The 14,829-nt window shown below is 39.1% G+C and overlaps 2 protein-coding genes across 4 annotated transcripts; one reads left to right on the top strand and one right to left on the bottom strand.

Moving 5' to 3' along the window:
- Positions 1-1,528: 1,528 nt before the first annotated feature.
- On the bottom strand, positions 1,529-7,298 carry rragcb (Ras-related GTP binding Cb). Its single transcript, XM_074613503.1, has 7 exons — positions 6,786-7,298; positions 4,748-4,951; positions 4,443-4,642; positions 3,096-3,210; positions 2,862-3,004; positions 2,617-2,765; positions 1,529-2,097 (listed from the first exon to the last, which is right to left on the bottom strand). Exons 1-7 carry the CDS (start codon positions 6,972-6,974, stop codon positions 1,955-1,957), a joined length of 1,143 nt encoding a protein of 380 aa, XP_074469604.1. The 5' UTR covers positions 6,975-7,298; the 3' UTR covers positions 1,529-1,954.
- Positions 7,299-8,579: 1,281 nt separating this feature from the next.
- On the top strand, positions 8,580-14,828 carry ppt1 (palmitoyl-protein thioesterase 1 (ceroid-lipofuscinosis, neuronal 1, infantile)). Of its 3 annotated transcripts, none has more exons than XM_074613500.1 (10): positions 8,580-8,608; positions 9,871-9,996; positions 11,036-11,145; positions 12,137-12,264; positions 12,532-12,602; positions 13,097-13,199; positions 13,356-13,446; positions 13,572-13,670; positions 13,767-13,838; positions 14,395-14,828. In XM_074613500.1, exons 2-10 carry the CDS (start codon positions 9,882-9,884, stop codon positions 14,515-14,517), a joined length of 912 nt encoding a protein of 303 aa, XP_074469601.1. In that variant the 5' UTR covers positions 8,580-8,608; positions 9,871-9,881; the 3' UTR covers positions 14,518-14,828. The 3 variants fall into 3 exon arrangements, with proteins under 3 accessions (XP_074469601.1, XP_074469603.1, XP_074469602.1); XM_074613502.1 differs by having other exon boundaries at positions 8,584-8,614; positions 9,873-9,996; XM_074613501.1 differs by having other exon boundaries at positions 8,587-8,664; positions 9,873-9,996.
- Position 14,829: the final 1 nt, after the last annotated feature.

The following is a 14,829-nucleotide window of genomic DNA, read 5'->3' as shown; positions in this document are numbered from 1 at the left end:
CCACACTGTTAGAGTTAAAACACATGAAGCTTTTATTATCACAATCTTCACTTTAACAATATATGTGGGGTCCAGTTCTGCTACTTAGGGGGGAAAAATAATCACTTCAGTTTTTCATGATTAGGTGTTTTCTCAGAATTATGAGACATTAATTATGAGTTTAGGAAAAGTTTCAATATTAAAACTTAAAGGTCCCATATCGTGCTCATTGTCAGGTTCATACTTGTATTTTGTATTTCTACAAGAACATGTCTACATGCTGTAATGTTCAATAAACACATTATTTTCCTCATATTGTCTGCCTGAATATACCTGTATATACCCTCTGTCTGAAAAGCTCCATTTTAGTGCTTTTCAACGGAATTGCGTTGCTAGGCAAAGGTTTGGGTCCATGTTTACTTCCTGTCAGCTGATGTTATTTACATACACTGCAACAGGAAATAAACTGGGACACATTCAGAATGTTTACGTTTAAAACGTGTATATTTGTGACATCACAAATGGACAGAAATCCTAACGGCTTGTTTCAAACGCACAATTTCTGAATACGGGCTGTGTGTATTTCTCCGTATATTGAGTGTTTTGATAGTTTAATTAAGTATTTATAAAGCACTTAAATCTGCTTTATAATATAAAAGACATGAAAATCTCATTTTACAATATGGGACCTTTAAACAGTATGATAGTTGCTCATTATATAGCATAATTATGTTATAATAATATGACAATATGGCATATAATGAGGAAAAAAACATGATTGAGACACACTTCCTCATAATTATCAGACAATTTGATTATGAGAACACAAAACAAAAGGAAAAAGGCGGTTTAACTAGTTACTTTGTATCTCATATGAGAAACGTTGTCAAAATAAAGAAATATAATTATGACGTAATATCTAATAATGCATCATAATCAGGAGAAATAAAGCAGTGATACATAATAAAAAGTAAATATTTAACTAACATCATGCCTCATATTTGACAAGTATCTGATAGCTATGACGAAATATATCATAAATATACAAAACATTTCTCAAAATGATGATAAAAAACATTTAAAAAAAGACATTTCATCTCATAATCGAGAGAAAACGAGAAAAAAACATTCAAAGTGAGTGGTAGAAATGAGCTTCCATCTCAAAGATACAATCAAATTTGACACAGGAAAATATGAAACATATTTTATTAAAGACTTATGTACAATAATAAAAAACAAATCTCTGAAAATATTATTCAACGCTCGCACAGAAAAGCAAAACACAAACCGCCACAAACTGAATCTCTGTGGAGTAAATTTGGTCAAAAACGTTCATCACAAGCTACAACGAGTCGGACTGTGAGCAGGCGTGGCAGGTTCATCCGTTATTTCCAGACTCCATTAAGACCAACATGCTGTTAAATCAAACTAAAGGCTCTAATGGTGTAACTGGCACAGTGCTGGTCTGCGGGGATCCTGAGCAGAGCACCGGTCGCTGGTCTCATGAGTCATTATCAACAGAAAATACACAGTAAAACAAACACTGTGCTTCCATACTGGGGATTAAATCCATTTACAGCACTCAATATTTCAAAGTAAAATGTGCAGGAGCATGAAAGAAGTTTATACTGTAAAGTTTAGTTCATGGAAATACAGTCTGAGCTCGAGTCAATGGAGCTTTTTGCTCACAAGTATTTAAAGTGGATCAGAAGTATTTTTATGTTGCAGAATACACAGAGTTAACTGGCCAAGAAGGTAAACATAGCTGACATTTCAATACCGATAAATGTGCAGAAAGTAGGAGCCACTTTTTTTTTTTAGACATTTGGCATAAGCTCAGTTCATCAGCTGCGGCTCTGACTGATTCACATTCAGTTGCACACAGTTAAAGGCAACATGTGTTTGACAGGAGGCTTTCATACGATCTCTCCACATCATGCCGCACTTCAGGAATCACGCACATCTTTCTGCCCCTTTAAACGGCGTTTCCGTTCACCGCTGCGTACTTTAGGCCCTTCAGGTTGTTGCTGGACGAGCGTACGTCTTGAGGCGAGGCGCCGACTTCAAACACCTCGTGGATGGCTTTTCGGAAACAATGGAAGTTGTACTCTATCAAACCTGCGAAGAGAACAAACGAGTCATTTAAAGCAGTTCATTTTAAACGTGATAAGAGATGTTGCAACGTTAAATCCAAAACTCTACACGGTGGCTAAATGTGAAAAAGACATGCCTCCACACTAGCATTGTCTTCTAATTTCACACGCTGATAGCGTCAATCTCTAGCTTTAAAATGAGGGAGCACAATGAAAGATAGAAAGTTGTCTTCTTGATTTTACTGCCCACAGTCAGTCATCCTTTTCCAAAAAGCTCAGTTTTCCTCGTTCACACCAAAACACTTGGCAAGAAATTGAGTTTTTTGGGTGTGAAAAATGCCGGCTTAGTGTGTACGGGAATCCAAAACAGAGAGAAGAATATGTGTTTTTTTAAATTTTGCCAGCTTAGAATGGAGGTAAAAACAGCATGCACTTTTGAGTTGGCAGCTTCACACTTCAATCACACATTCAGGACATCCTGTGTAATCAAACCACTCTCTACTAATGCCAACTGAACTGTTTATAAAATCTAAAAACCACTCACCTTTCCTCTCGAAGCTCTCCTCTCTGAGGATGCAGACGAGAGCGAGGAACTTTGTGACCTCTTTCAAATAAAGCACGGTGGTGTTGTTGAGCTTGATGATAGCCAAAGACTCGTTGTCATAGGCACAGCCGCCGCCGTCCTCCATCAGCCTGCCAAGAGGGAGAAGACGGAGAGGCACCTTTAAACTTTGAAACTAAAGGATACGATCACTGCCAACGCTTTAAACAAAAAATAACTCTTCTCACCCGTAAATGCAGGAGACATCGATGACAACATCTATCATATCGCAGCAGAGCTCGTAGGACTGCATGTCCACAGGAGAGCTGTCTGTGGCGATGTAAATCTTGCTAACAACATCAAACAGGAAGGCTTTCTCGATCCCAGAATGCTGTAACACATGACGGATGTTAATAAGAAATAGGACACACTTACAGAGACATTTTTTTTCTGTAATTAAATGTAACTAAAATTGAACATACAGAAATGAAAATGTTCAAAAGGTTCTCCAACGTCGGTAACTGAGGAAGGAGCTTCTGGACGACTTTGCTGAAGGCCTCGAATATGGAGTGGTCGTAGATACTGGTTAGGTAGAAGCTGAGGAGGGAAAGTGGAAGAGAGTGAAGATACCGCAAAAAATACACCAGTGCCAAACAAGTCTCTGCTCTTACACTACAAGACCAATGGTGTCTTCTCTCTCTCACTGTGAGGACGAAAGAATACACCGATCAGGCTTTTTCACAGTGATAGAACAGAAACATTTACCTAGTCTGACCTTACCAATTAACTGTTTTTCACGATTGTTAATATATAAAACATTGATAAGTGCAGCTTAATGTAGCATCAAACAACTGTTGTCTATGTAAAGACATAGAGGAGTACCGCCTACCTGAGCAGAGAATGAAGTCGCTCTCCCTCTGTGTGTGTTGTAATCTGAGCTTTTCCCTGCTTTGTTGACATAGCCGGGCCGGCCGTGCATGCTTTTAAGTGCATGTGAGCGTGCCCCACTGGCTAGCTCACGGCCGCCGCTCTGCACTGCTCTCATACTTTGTTTACAACTGATAATGTCGTTGGTTGCGGAAGCGGTTAGAGGTTAACACTGTCAGCATTGTTGCCGTTGTTAGCGCTGCAAGCACCATTAGCTGCAAGTCACCGGCTCAGCTACCGCCATGTTGAGAGCCGTGTGGAGGCAACAGAAATGCTCTGAATTTTGTATTTAGCACCTTTAACTAATTTGTTGACTACTTGAGAGAAGCAAGTCAAGCTAAATATAATTATAAACTTATAACATTTTTACTGCAAACAGTTGCCTATTTCAAATTAACTGCTTTTCATACAGTGCCTTTCTACCTTACTGGATAAAGCCAATCATTCAGACACAGACTCATACGCTGATGGTGGCAAAGCCGCCATGCAAGGTGCTGGCCTGCCCATCGGGAGCAACTTGGAGTTCAGTGTCTTGCTCAAGGACATGCGAACAGGAGGGAATCGAACTGCTAACCTCGTGATTAAATGACGACCCGCTCTACCTCCTGAGCCACAGCCATATGAGAAAGTGAGGGAGACTGATGAGTTGGGTTTGTCACGATGTTGCACAGTTTTTACACACGATTGTTGATATAAAAATATTGAGGGGTGCAGCTTTAAGGTACAGTAGGTAATTTCAATTAACTAGAAATCATAATCTCTCTGGTATTTTAGTAGAGCACATACAACGTCCATCCCTGTTAGACTACAATTACAAAAGTTAACACTGTTTCTAGGGGTAGTCTGCAGCTAAATCTTGCAGCTTAAAATATCTAACCTGTGCAGACGTGTCACACACTCACCTGAGGTGAAGCCTCTCCAGGCTGGCGTCTGCCAGATCGTCGTTGGCCCTCTGGTGAATGTCCCTTTGTGTTTCTATTTTGTGGTCGTCTGACAGACCGTCTACTTTATGGATGAACACCTCGAAGTTGATGCGTGGATTCACTTTGTAGGCTCTGGATACAGTGAGATGTAACCGCCCCAGAGCCTCGACGTAGTCATCCTAACAAGGAAGGACAAGGTGAACCAATGTTAATCAATCTCACACAGGAAGCCTTTAAAAGTGTTAAACAGTGTTCTTCTTCAGTTTAAACTAATGTCACCCTACCTGAGCATCGATGACGAAGATCAGAGCGCCGGTCCCGTTGAAGATCATCTCGCTGTCAAACGAAGGGTCGAAGAAGTCCACCTGGCCGGGGAAGTCCCAGATCTGGAAGTTGACAAAGGAGGTGGCGGAGATGTCGTCCTTGTGGATTTTGTTGGTGCTCTCGAGGAACAGCGTCTCATTGGGGGACATCTTGTGGAATACAACCTGGTCAGAGGAGCGGGAGGATTAATGTCTCGTCTCAGTCCAATGTTATTACTTTCAATATCTTCTCTGATTCACAGGCTTCATTCTCTTATGTTTACATTAAACCCTTTTAACTTAGTATGCCTAAAAATGATGTGTTTTACACTGTATTTACTTAATATTGTCATTCTGTTTATTGTAATTCTACTACTGCTACTTCTGTCTACTCTATATCACAAATTTCATGTCTGTCCATCCATGCTGTTCCAGAAGCTTCTTTAAAGGGAGTTTACCTCATCAGAATCAGTGTTAAAAGGATAATAAGTGTTGTATATTGTACAGACTATTTCCAGAAAAATCTACTATGACACAATATAAAGCTACTAGCAGAATTTTTCCATGTTATAGCCTAACCAGTACAGTATTTTTGAGGCTGATAAAAAAAAACCTGGTAATGATATATTGGACATTAGTCCTTGTATGTATGTATGTAATGAGCGAGACATTTTAGACTCTCTGGTTAACAAACTCTGGAGACACCATTTCTAAATAACCTCTGTACTGCAATTTCCTGTTACATATAAGACAATACCGATATATATCTGTGATTAGTAAACATTGGCCAAATATACTGTATAAGCCTGGTCAATTTATGGGCTTTAGAATAAACAGATGTCATGACGATGTCATAATTACAGTCAGTGGTCAGCTTATCAAGTACACGTAGCTGAAACTAATGCAACAGTCCTTCAGTAAATCATGAAGGTTATAATGTTCTGTTTTAGAGGTGTTTATTCAAATTAACGGTCATTCTGGTTGCTGTAGTTTGAGTTGAACTTTATCAGGACACTCTGAGAAGTGTTTCTAATATTTTGACCAATTTGACCATTACATTATATTATATTATATTATATTATATTAATGAAGGTAGATTAAATATTAGAAAACATCTCTCGGCATTTAATTCTCTACATGTTATACATGTTTCTAGACTGCACATTACCATACCACTACCCTCATTTCCACAATAACCAAGGTTTTCTATTACTATAACTTATATTACTCATATTACACTGACTTTACACATACTGTACACATTTTCTCTGTGTTTTAGAGCTTGGTAATGTAACGATATCTTATAGATATTGTGATATGAGACTAGATATCGTCTTAGATTTTGGATAATCGTAATGTGACATAAGTGTTGTCTTTTCCTGGTTTTAAATGATACATTACAATAAAGTGTTTTGACTGTTCTAGCTGTTCTATTATTATTATTATTATTATAATAATATATATATATATATATATATATTATTATATTTATATATATTATATTTATACTCATTATATCCACATTACTGATGATTATTTATCAAAAATGTCATTGTTAAAATATTTTTGTGAATATACCAATAGTCAACCTCATAATATTGTCGCAATATCAATATTGAGGCATTTGGTAAAAAATATTGTGATATTTGATTTTCTCTATATCGCCCAGCCCTACTGTGTGTGTGTGTATATATACTATATATATATATATATATATATACTGTATATCCATCAAGAAAACAACAAAACAAAGATATTTATTGTTCAATTTATATTTATGATTAAAAGATTAAAAGAACATATCGAATTTATTATGAGAAAACATTTTCTTTGAGGAAACCAAACACCACATTTTCCCATAATAATGTCTATAAAGATATGATCAATGATAAATCCACTGTTGTACATCATAGACTGTATATATACAGTAGTCTTTGATGTATTGTATTGTATACTACATTAATATACTCCCCAGTCTTGTGGTCTAGGTGTGTTTTAAGCTACCATAGTGTTTGTTTACCTTCTGAATAGATGACTTGCCACTCCTCCTCAGTCCCATCAGCAGTATCCTGGGTTTGTCAGCTGATGAAGAGTTCTCCTCCTCATCACCTTCCTCCTCCACTCCATAACCAAAACTCTTAGGAAACGAATCCACAGCATCATAACTCCCACTTAACGCGGGCTCCTCATCCGCATACTGAATAGACATCCTGTACTTAGTGTTTTAGTTCCCCTTTAAAGCTGCTAGTGTTGTTTATATCCAGCTAGCTGAGTGGCTAACACACAGGAACGTTGTTGCTAGCATGGCAAGCTAACTAGCTATCAAACTGTAAACACGGCGTTTAATATGTTAAAATCACCACGTCAACCGTCACGTATCCACACGGGGTTTAAGATGAACGTTATTAAGAGGTTAAATCACCATAACACCGGAACAAATGTGATTAACTCGGACTAGAAACCTAAAACAGGATGACTATAAACATGAACGGCTAGTGGCTAGTCGTCATCACAGCAGGTCACATGTCAGCTCGGCTAAGCCCCGCCCACTCCAATCTGATTGGCTGTTGGTAGTGATGGGAATCACGGCTCCTTTTAGTGAGTCAGATCATTTGGCTCAGCTCACCAAAGAAGAGCCGGCTCTTTCAGCTCCCGAACGGCTCTTCGTTTTACCACTTCTGCCTTTTATACTTCAGCCAAATTTAGCTTTAGTTGTTTTGACCTATGATTAGTATGTGTGCACATATATCACTTAAAGGGACTGTTTGTAACTTTCAGAAATGCTTGTTAACAGCGACACCTGTGGCCGTTAAATCAACGAAAGGCAGCGTCGGGCTCGAGCTTGTGCTCGCTCTACATAGACATGAACGAGCATCGCTCAACACAGTGAGGCGACACACATCAGCTAAAACCACAATATTACTATATTTCACCTGCTTGGCAGTAATGTTAGCTGACCAAACGAAGGTCTCTCCATCAATCACTGCTGATCCTAGTGTTGGCTTTTCCTGCTTCAGCCTCCCGACCACGGCCAGAAGGAACAGGGGAGACACTGGAGTTTTGGTCGGAGACGATATCGTGTCTCTCTGTGGAGCCCCGTCACTTCACAAGACACAGGAAACCTCTGTTGGTCTGGAGGAGCTGCAGCATTTATTTCTGCACAAACATCCACTGTACATTCACTAGATATTCTCAGAGCTACTAACTCTTCTGCAGTGTGGAGTGAGCGCGCATGAACGTGAGAGTGGAGCGAGAACGAGCACGGTGTGTGAGTGAAGGCAGGCAGGCAGAGGAGCAGAGTACAGCAGAGACTCCGGCCCTGGAGACCAAAGCTACGGCCTCCCCCGCGTCCTCCGACCGCGGCCAACACTGTCTAACAGACGGGCTTCACTAGATATAACTTTGTGGTTTTGGTGCTTCAATGTAGTTTGTGTTGAAGTCTGAGTCTGAACAGCGTAGCCACACGTGAGCACGCATGGGACACCGACTCGGATTGATTTATACGTGTAAGAATTTACAAACAGTCCCTTTAAAGAAAAAAGAAAAAGAAAACGGCTCTTATCGTTCACTTAAAAGAGCCGGCTCAATGAACCGGCTCGTTCGGACCTTCACATCACTATTCTGTTGGCTCTAAACACAGTCACATGACCAACGGTCGGGACAACACAGAAGCAAGGCCTATTGAAGGAGGTTAGGTCATTGGGATACAAACGCATGCGTAGTGTAACTGAAGCTGCGGTCGTGCGGCAGACCAGATCTTACTGCGCATGTGTAGTACCCCAAAGATATGACGCGTGTTATAGCCTCCTTCCATAGGCCTTGCACAGAAGCAGGAAGAACACACACAAGGTTGGTAATGTTTTTGTGGACATTTAGCTGCTATACTTTGATATAAAACAGTAATTAGACATATTTTATTATGCTTTTTAAAATGTTATGTCGATTTTAACTTCCTCCATAGCATAAATCTGCTGCTACATGTTTCAAAAATGTATTTAGTTATTGATTTATGTCATGTAAACCTCCGTTAATTGGTTAGTTAACGTTAGCTTGTTCATGATGATTCATTGACTTTATCTGTGTCTTTATCTCATAGTACTATGTCTGGGTTGATTCTCTGTTTAACCTTGCTGTTTTGCTGATATATATATCTGAGACAATCTCTGTGAGGTTACAATGAATTGAAAGCATTGCAGATAAGAGGAAATGCAATCAGCTTGGTTTCTGTTTTTCCACATGACTGTTACAGTTTCAGTATCAGCACCTCCTGACTACCATTGTTAACTGTGTTTTTCCACTTTATAGTGATGTATATTAGTAGGACAAACAGAAACCAGCATACTCAACAAACCTATTTGTTAGAAGGGAATGCACAATAAATAAAAAAGTATAAATCATTAAATTAAATTAATAACAGCAAAAATAATGTATGCAGAGACAGGTTACACATAATTCTCAGGGCTGGGATGATAGATTGAAAATATTTTTTTAAAGGTCCCATATTGTAAAAAGTGAGGTTTTCATGTTTTTTATATCATAAAGCAGGTTAAAGTGATATATAAATACTGTTTAACTATCAAAACGCTCAATATACGGAGGAACACACACAAAGCATGTATTAAGAAATTGTGTGTTTGAAACAAGCCGTTTGGATTTCTGTCAATTTGTGATGTCACAGATATACAATATTTAGACCATTACACGGTTTTAAACATAAATATTCTAAATGTGTCCCAGTTTATTTCCTGTTGCAGTGTATGTGAATGTAATTAGCTGACAGGACGTAAACATGGACCCAAGCTGTTGCCTAGCAACGCAGTTCTGTTGCAATTCCATTGAAATGCACTAAAACGGAGCGTTTCAGACAGAGGGTAAATACAGGTATATTCAGGCAGACAGTATGAGGAAAATAGCGTTTGTTTTTAACGTTACAGCATGTAAACATGTTCTAGTAGAAACACAAAATACAAGTATGAACCTGACAATGAGCATGATATGGGACCTTTAATTAATGAAGTAAGACATTTTGATTGATCCCAGAGGGGAAATTGCAGCAGCACAAGAACAACAATATTACAGATGGATAAAATATGTGTGTGTGTTTCAGGGTCCCAGGATGACAGCAGCCCTCCTGTGTTTCCTCCTGGCTGGTCCAGTGCTGCTGGTTGCTGGCGGCCCAGTTTATAAATCCAACAATGGGACCGTACCACTGGTGCTGTGGCATGGGATGGGTGAGTGACCTGTGAAAGGTTAAAAAGAACATTACATTTACCTATAGGGAGTTGTCTAATTGAAAATATGAACTGAAACCGGACTAGAATTATATATTTAACCAATAAACATCCAGTTCCCAGGTTGAAAAACTCTCTCTGACAGTATCACTTACAGTATAGTATCAATTACTTCCAGTTCTTTATTGAAGCTACATGATTTTTAACCTAAGTGAAATATTAAATTCAATTCAGACTGACATATTTGGTCATATTTGGTTAGTTTTTGGACCTCTACTAAAGATGAGTCTGGCTTCACAGCTTTGTAATGATGGACCCACTGGCAAGAAGTCATCTGGGTTTAAGAGGTTAAGTTAACTGTGATTACATTTTCCTGACTATACAATGCACATGTTTGAGTGTCTCCTCCACAAAGAAAACAAACTACCACTTCTCATAAACTTGACCCTTTACAGCTGACAGTTGCTCTGTTGAAATACAAACCTCACCAGACCTGTAATGTGAGAGAGGTGCGGTGTGCAACCTCAAAGTTACACTTATAATTGCACATAATCAGGGGAAGTGAAAAAAACAAAAACATTTTCTCTTCTCCTTCAACAACAATGGCTTTAAGGTGCCTCTGACATCAAGTTATATAATCTGTTGTTGTGTTTTAACAGCAGAAACTTGTGTTTATGCACATCCTCTTTTGATAAGGTGAGACGATGAGGCTGGCATCGCTCGATATATTTTCTTACTGCCGATGAAAAGACAAAAAACAAACAATTTCTCAATTCAAATATAAGTCAAACAGGAATAAATAGGGCATTTTTGGGGGACTATTTTCAGCGGCCTATTAATACACATTTGTTGCTCTTGTGACGACAGCAGAACGATGCATGTGGGACTCTACAAGTGTATCTTATAGAGATCTGTGGCACAGATGAATAAGATATATCAGACTTGGTTTTAACATGAACTATATTTAGGATTGAAAAGTGGGTCAAGTTCAACTAAATAGTTTAAATGATAACAAAGTAAATGTTTGTGTGTCCACCAGGCGACAGCTGCTGTAACCCGCTCAGCATGGGGGCGATAAAGAAGATGATCGAGGAGGAGATCTCTGGCATTTACGTCCTCTCGCTGATGATTGGAAAGAATGTCATTCAGGTACTTTTTACACTGAAAAGTGAACATATTTCCTAGCAAGTGCCAAACCTCTTATGAAGGAAACTTTGTCACTAATTGCATGTTAATCCCAAAATGATTACGTTGCTGGAGAAAATAGGATCTGCACTTCAACAACACCAACAATACACAGTGGCTAGAAGAACTAAGAAGCACTAAACCTCTGACTTAGATCAATGATCTAAGATGATATATATATATATATATATATATATATATATATATATATATATATGATGCAACAATTAAACATCTGGAGAGAAAAAAATGATTTTTTTTAGTAGTTTTATAGCCCCCAAATTATTCAGTTAAACAATTTTCATTATTACAATCATTCCTTTTTGATATAAAATTGACCTTTTCTATTATTTTTTTCTGTTGGGGGGGGGTTTATTGTACTAAATACTACCTATAAATGGAATATAATATTAGTAAGTATGTTTTCTTTAGTGTATAATCACCTATGTATGTATGTTTGTCTAGCTAAAAGGTAGCTACTTTAAGTTCAGTAACTCCAAACTTAACCTCCCAAAAAATCTGTTATATTTTACTGTGACTTTATTTAATTTCTGTAAAAGTACATAAATTAATTCGCTGCCTTCAATAGGAAAAATAGGTCCTCTTTTCCTTTTGCACATGTGAAAATATGACCCAAGAACGTCACATGACATGTGAACCAAACAGTCCTACAGCAGGTTTGATTGAAACATCCACATGACATGTAAGGATTCCTATTCTGTGATATTTGCAGTGCTGGTGGCTCAAGTTACATCAGAGAAGTGGCTCTTTTACAACTTCACTATGTCATTTTTCAGCGTTAATATTCATAGCGAACTAGCGTGACTCTGCTTTGATCCGTCGTAACGCCGTGACTTTATCTCTCAGCTCTTCTCCTCGCAGACGGCGCTCGTTTTTCTTCTTCTTTTTAATCTGCCTGTCATGCTTTGAACGTTTCATGTTTCTCCTCGTGCAGGACACAGAAAATGGGTTTTTCAAGGATGTGAATGAGCAGGTGTCCATGGTGTGCGGTCTGCTGGCTCAGGACCCAAAGTTGAAGGAAGGATACAATGCCATGGGCTTCTCCCAGGGGGGACAGTTCCTGTATGTAACTACTGTTCTGGACACTCAACGGTTTTGTGATGTGAATGTGGTAGAAATTGGACAAATTCTGTGTTTGTGTAGTTTCCCTTCCTGCCTGGTTCTCCTGCAGAGTGAATGAAATACTTAAAAACATCTTAGAGAATAGTGTGATTTCAACATCCTCAGGTTGCAGCCTCTGTTTGAGCATGTTTGTCTGTTTAAAATATTCTCCTCCTGACAAGAATGAGGAAGCTCTGCGTTGATTCTTCTTGGTTCCTCTCTTCACAGACGAGCTGTGGCTCAGCGCTGTCCCTCTCCACCAATGAAAACCCTGATCTCCGTCGGGGGCCAGCACCAAGGTAACGTCATTATGAAAAACCGAAACACCACTATTAAAAACGCAGCAATGATCCACACTGTTGCACTGGATGACATGTCCCTTCATTACCATGAACGCGGGCACTGTAGTTAATTTTTTAATGCCATATACACCGCCCTGCTGCCGTAAATACTCTCTAGTGCACCAAGCGTGTATAAATACGCGGATGAAAATAGTCCCAAATGCACTATTTACTCTGGTTTGAGTGACGGTTGTTAAAAGCTACAGTGCCCACTTGTTTAAGGATATTATTTTGCCCTTTTTAGAAGTTAAACTAAATATTTGTGACCAGTTTTTAAAGATGTTTTTATCCTCAGTTGGAACAAATATGTAGCAGCCCTTTGTCAAAGCCAGACAAGTGGAGTCTTGACCTTTTTGATTATAGCTCCTTGATCATTTTTTAAGCTCTGGAAGACATTGTGAATATGAATCATTATCAAAACTGTCTTGACATGTGTGTGTTTCAATCCTCAGGAGTGTACGGGCTGCCCAGGTGTCCCGGAGAGAGCTCCCACATCTGTGACATGATCCGCAAAGCTCTGAACAGCGGAGCGTACACCGACTTGGTTCAGAAGCAGTACGTTTCTTCCCTCCCTCTCGCTAGGGATTGATTGTTTATCGCTCAGCGATGCTGATGTGATTTGGTAGCCTTGATACTGTGTGGCTACTCGTGGCCTCTGTACAGACTATTGTTCTGTAGCACTGACTGGATGTTGTGTTCTGTGGTTATCAGCCTGGTGCAGGCCCAGTACTGGCACGACCCTTTAAATGACGACCTGTACAAGAAGCACAGCCTCTTCCTGGCCGACATCAACCAGGAGAGGGTCAGTACGCGGCTGTATAGCACTTCAGAAAAACACATTATTCACATATTTCTATAGTCTGAATCAAGTTGGCCATAATCAGCTTTCTCAATATGTTTTGTAATATCTAATTTCTGCTTTTAAAGGCTGTAAACGAGACGTACAGGAAGAATCTTCAGTTGCTGGAGAAGTTCGTCATGGTCAAGTTCCTGCAGGACACTGTGGTGGATCCCGTCGATACAGAGGTACCGAACACACGCTCTAAATAATATATACTCTACAGGTCTGTTTCACTGAATATAATAATGCTGCATCACCGATCGTGTTGTTCTTCATTTTAGTGGTTCGGCTTCCTGAAAACCGGCCAGGCCAACGAGACTGAAACTCTACAGGAGAGCGTTCTCTACAAAGAGGTAACTGTGTTTACTGTCTCATGAGGAAATACCAGCTGATAGTGTGAGGAATCTTTTACTTAAGTAAAAATAGTATAATAGTACTCTAATGCAGGTCAAAATATACTTAAAAGTACCAAAAGTACTCATTATGCAGAATGGCCCATTTCAGACTAATAGATATTTTCCAGGTATTAGCAAACCCTCAGGGTTACCAGGGAAACGGAGTGAATGCATTGTGGAAAAACTTTAGACTTTGGTTGTAAAACGTATGAAAATATAGATTAATGGTCTTATTTTTTTTCTTTGGCAAGTGACCATGGTATAAGCGGGATAATGCCCAACGAGTTATCCATTAATGGCCTCCACGTCGTCAATTAATTCCTGATAATGGATACCTTGTCGGCTTAATCCAGAATTTGTTTGACATTTCATCCTTACTCTTCCGCAGTTTAAAAGGTCTCAAAGTTAGCTAATTTCTTTCAGACACCGTGGTATAGTATCTTACACTCAGGACTGCCTTTAGACAGTTCTGTTTCTGAGGATGTAAAACTGAATTGTGCGTCCCCTCATGCAGGATCGTCTGGGCCTTGCAGCGATGGACAAGGCTGGAAAGCTGGCTTTTCTGGCATCCCCGGGAGACCACCTGCAGTTCACCAGAGAGTGGTTCGATGCAAACCTGCTGCCTTATTTGCACTAGAACACTTCCAGTCAGTCATCTCGGAGTAAATATACTCCAAGACTTCAAACAGCAATATAATGCAAAAATAAAAGCTTAATAACTTGGGCAGGGATGCAGAAAGCACATAATTCATTCCTTTTGCACTGATCACTTGTAGCATGTTGAGGTTTTGGGAGGTTGATTTTAGCAGCTAATTTTATGTGTTGGGTTTACTACTGCATTACTAACACTGTTCCGATAGGTCAAATTGTTGTTTTGTTTTATACATTCATCATTTATCTGCCTCTGTACTGATTACATGTTTAATCCAATAAAGACAAGCAAAAATAC

The sequence above is a fragment of the Sebastes fasciatus genome, chromosome 17 (genome assembly GCF_043250625.1).
Source record: "Sebastes fasciatus isolate fSebFas1 chromosome 17, fSebFas1.pri, whole genome shotgun sequence".
Taxonomy (NCBI): domain Eukaryota; kingdom Metazoa; phylum Chordata; class Actinopteri; order Perciformes; family Sebastidae; genus Sebastes; species Sebastes fasciatus.
This window is presented reverse-complemented; position numbering and strand designations above follow the sequence as displayed.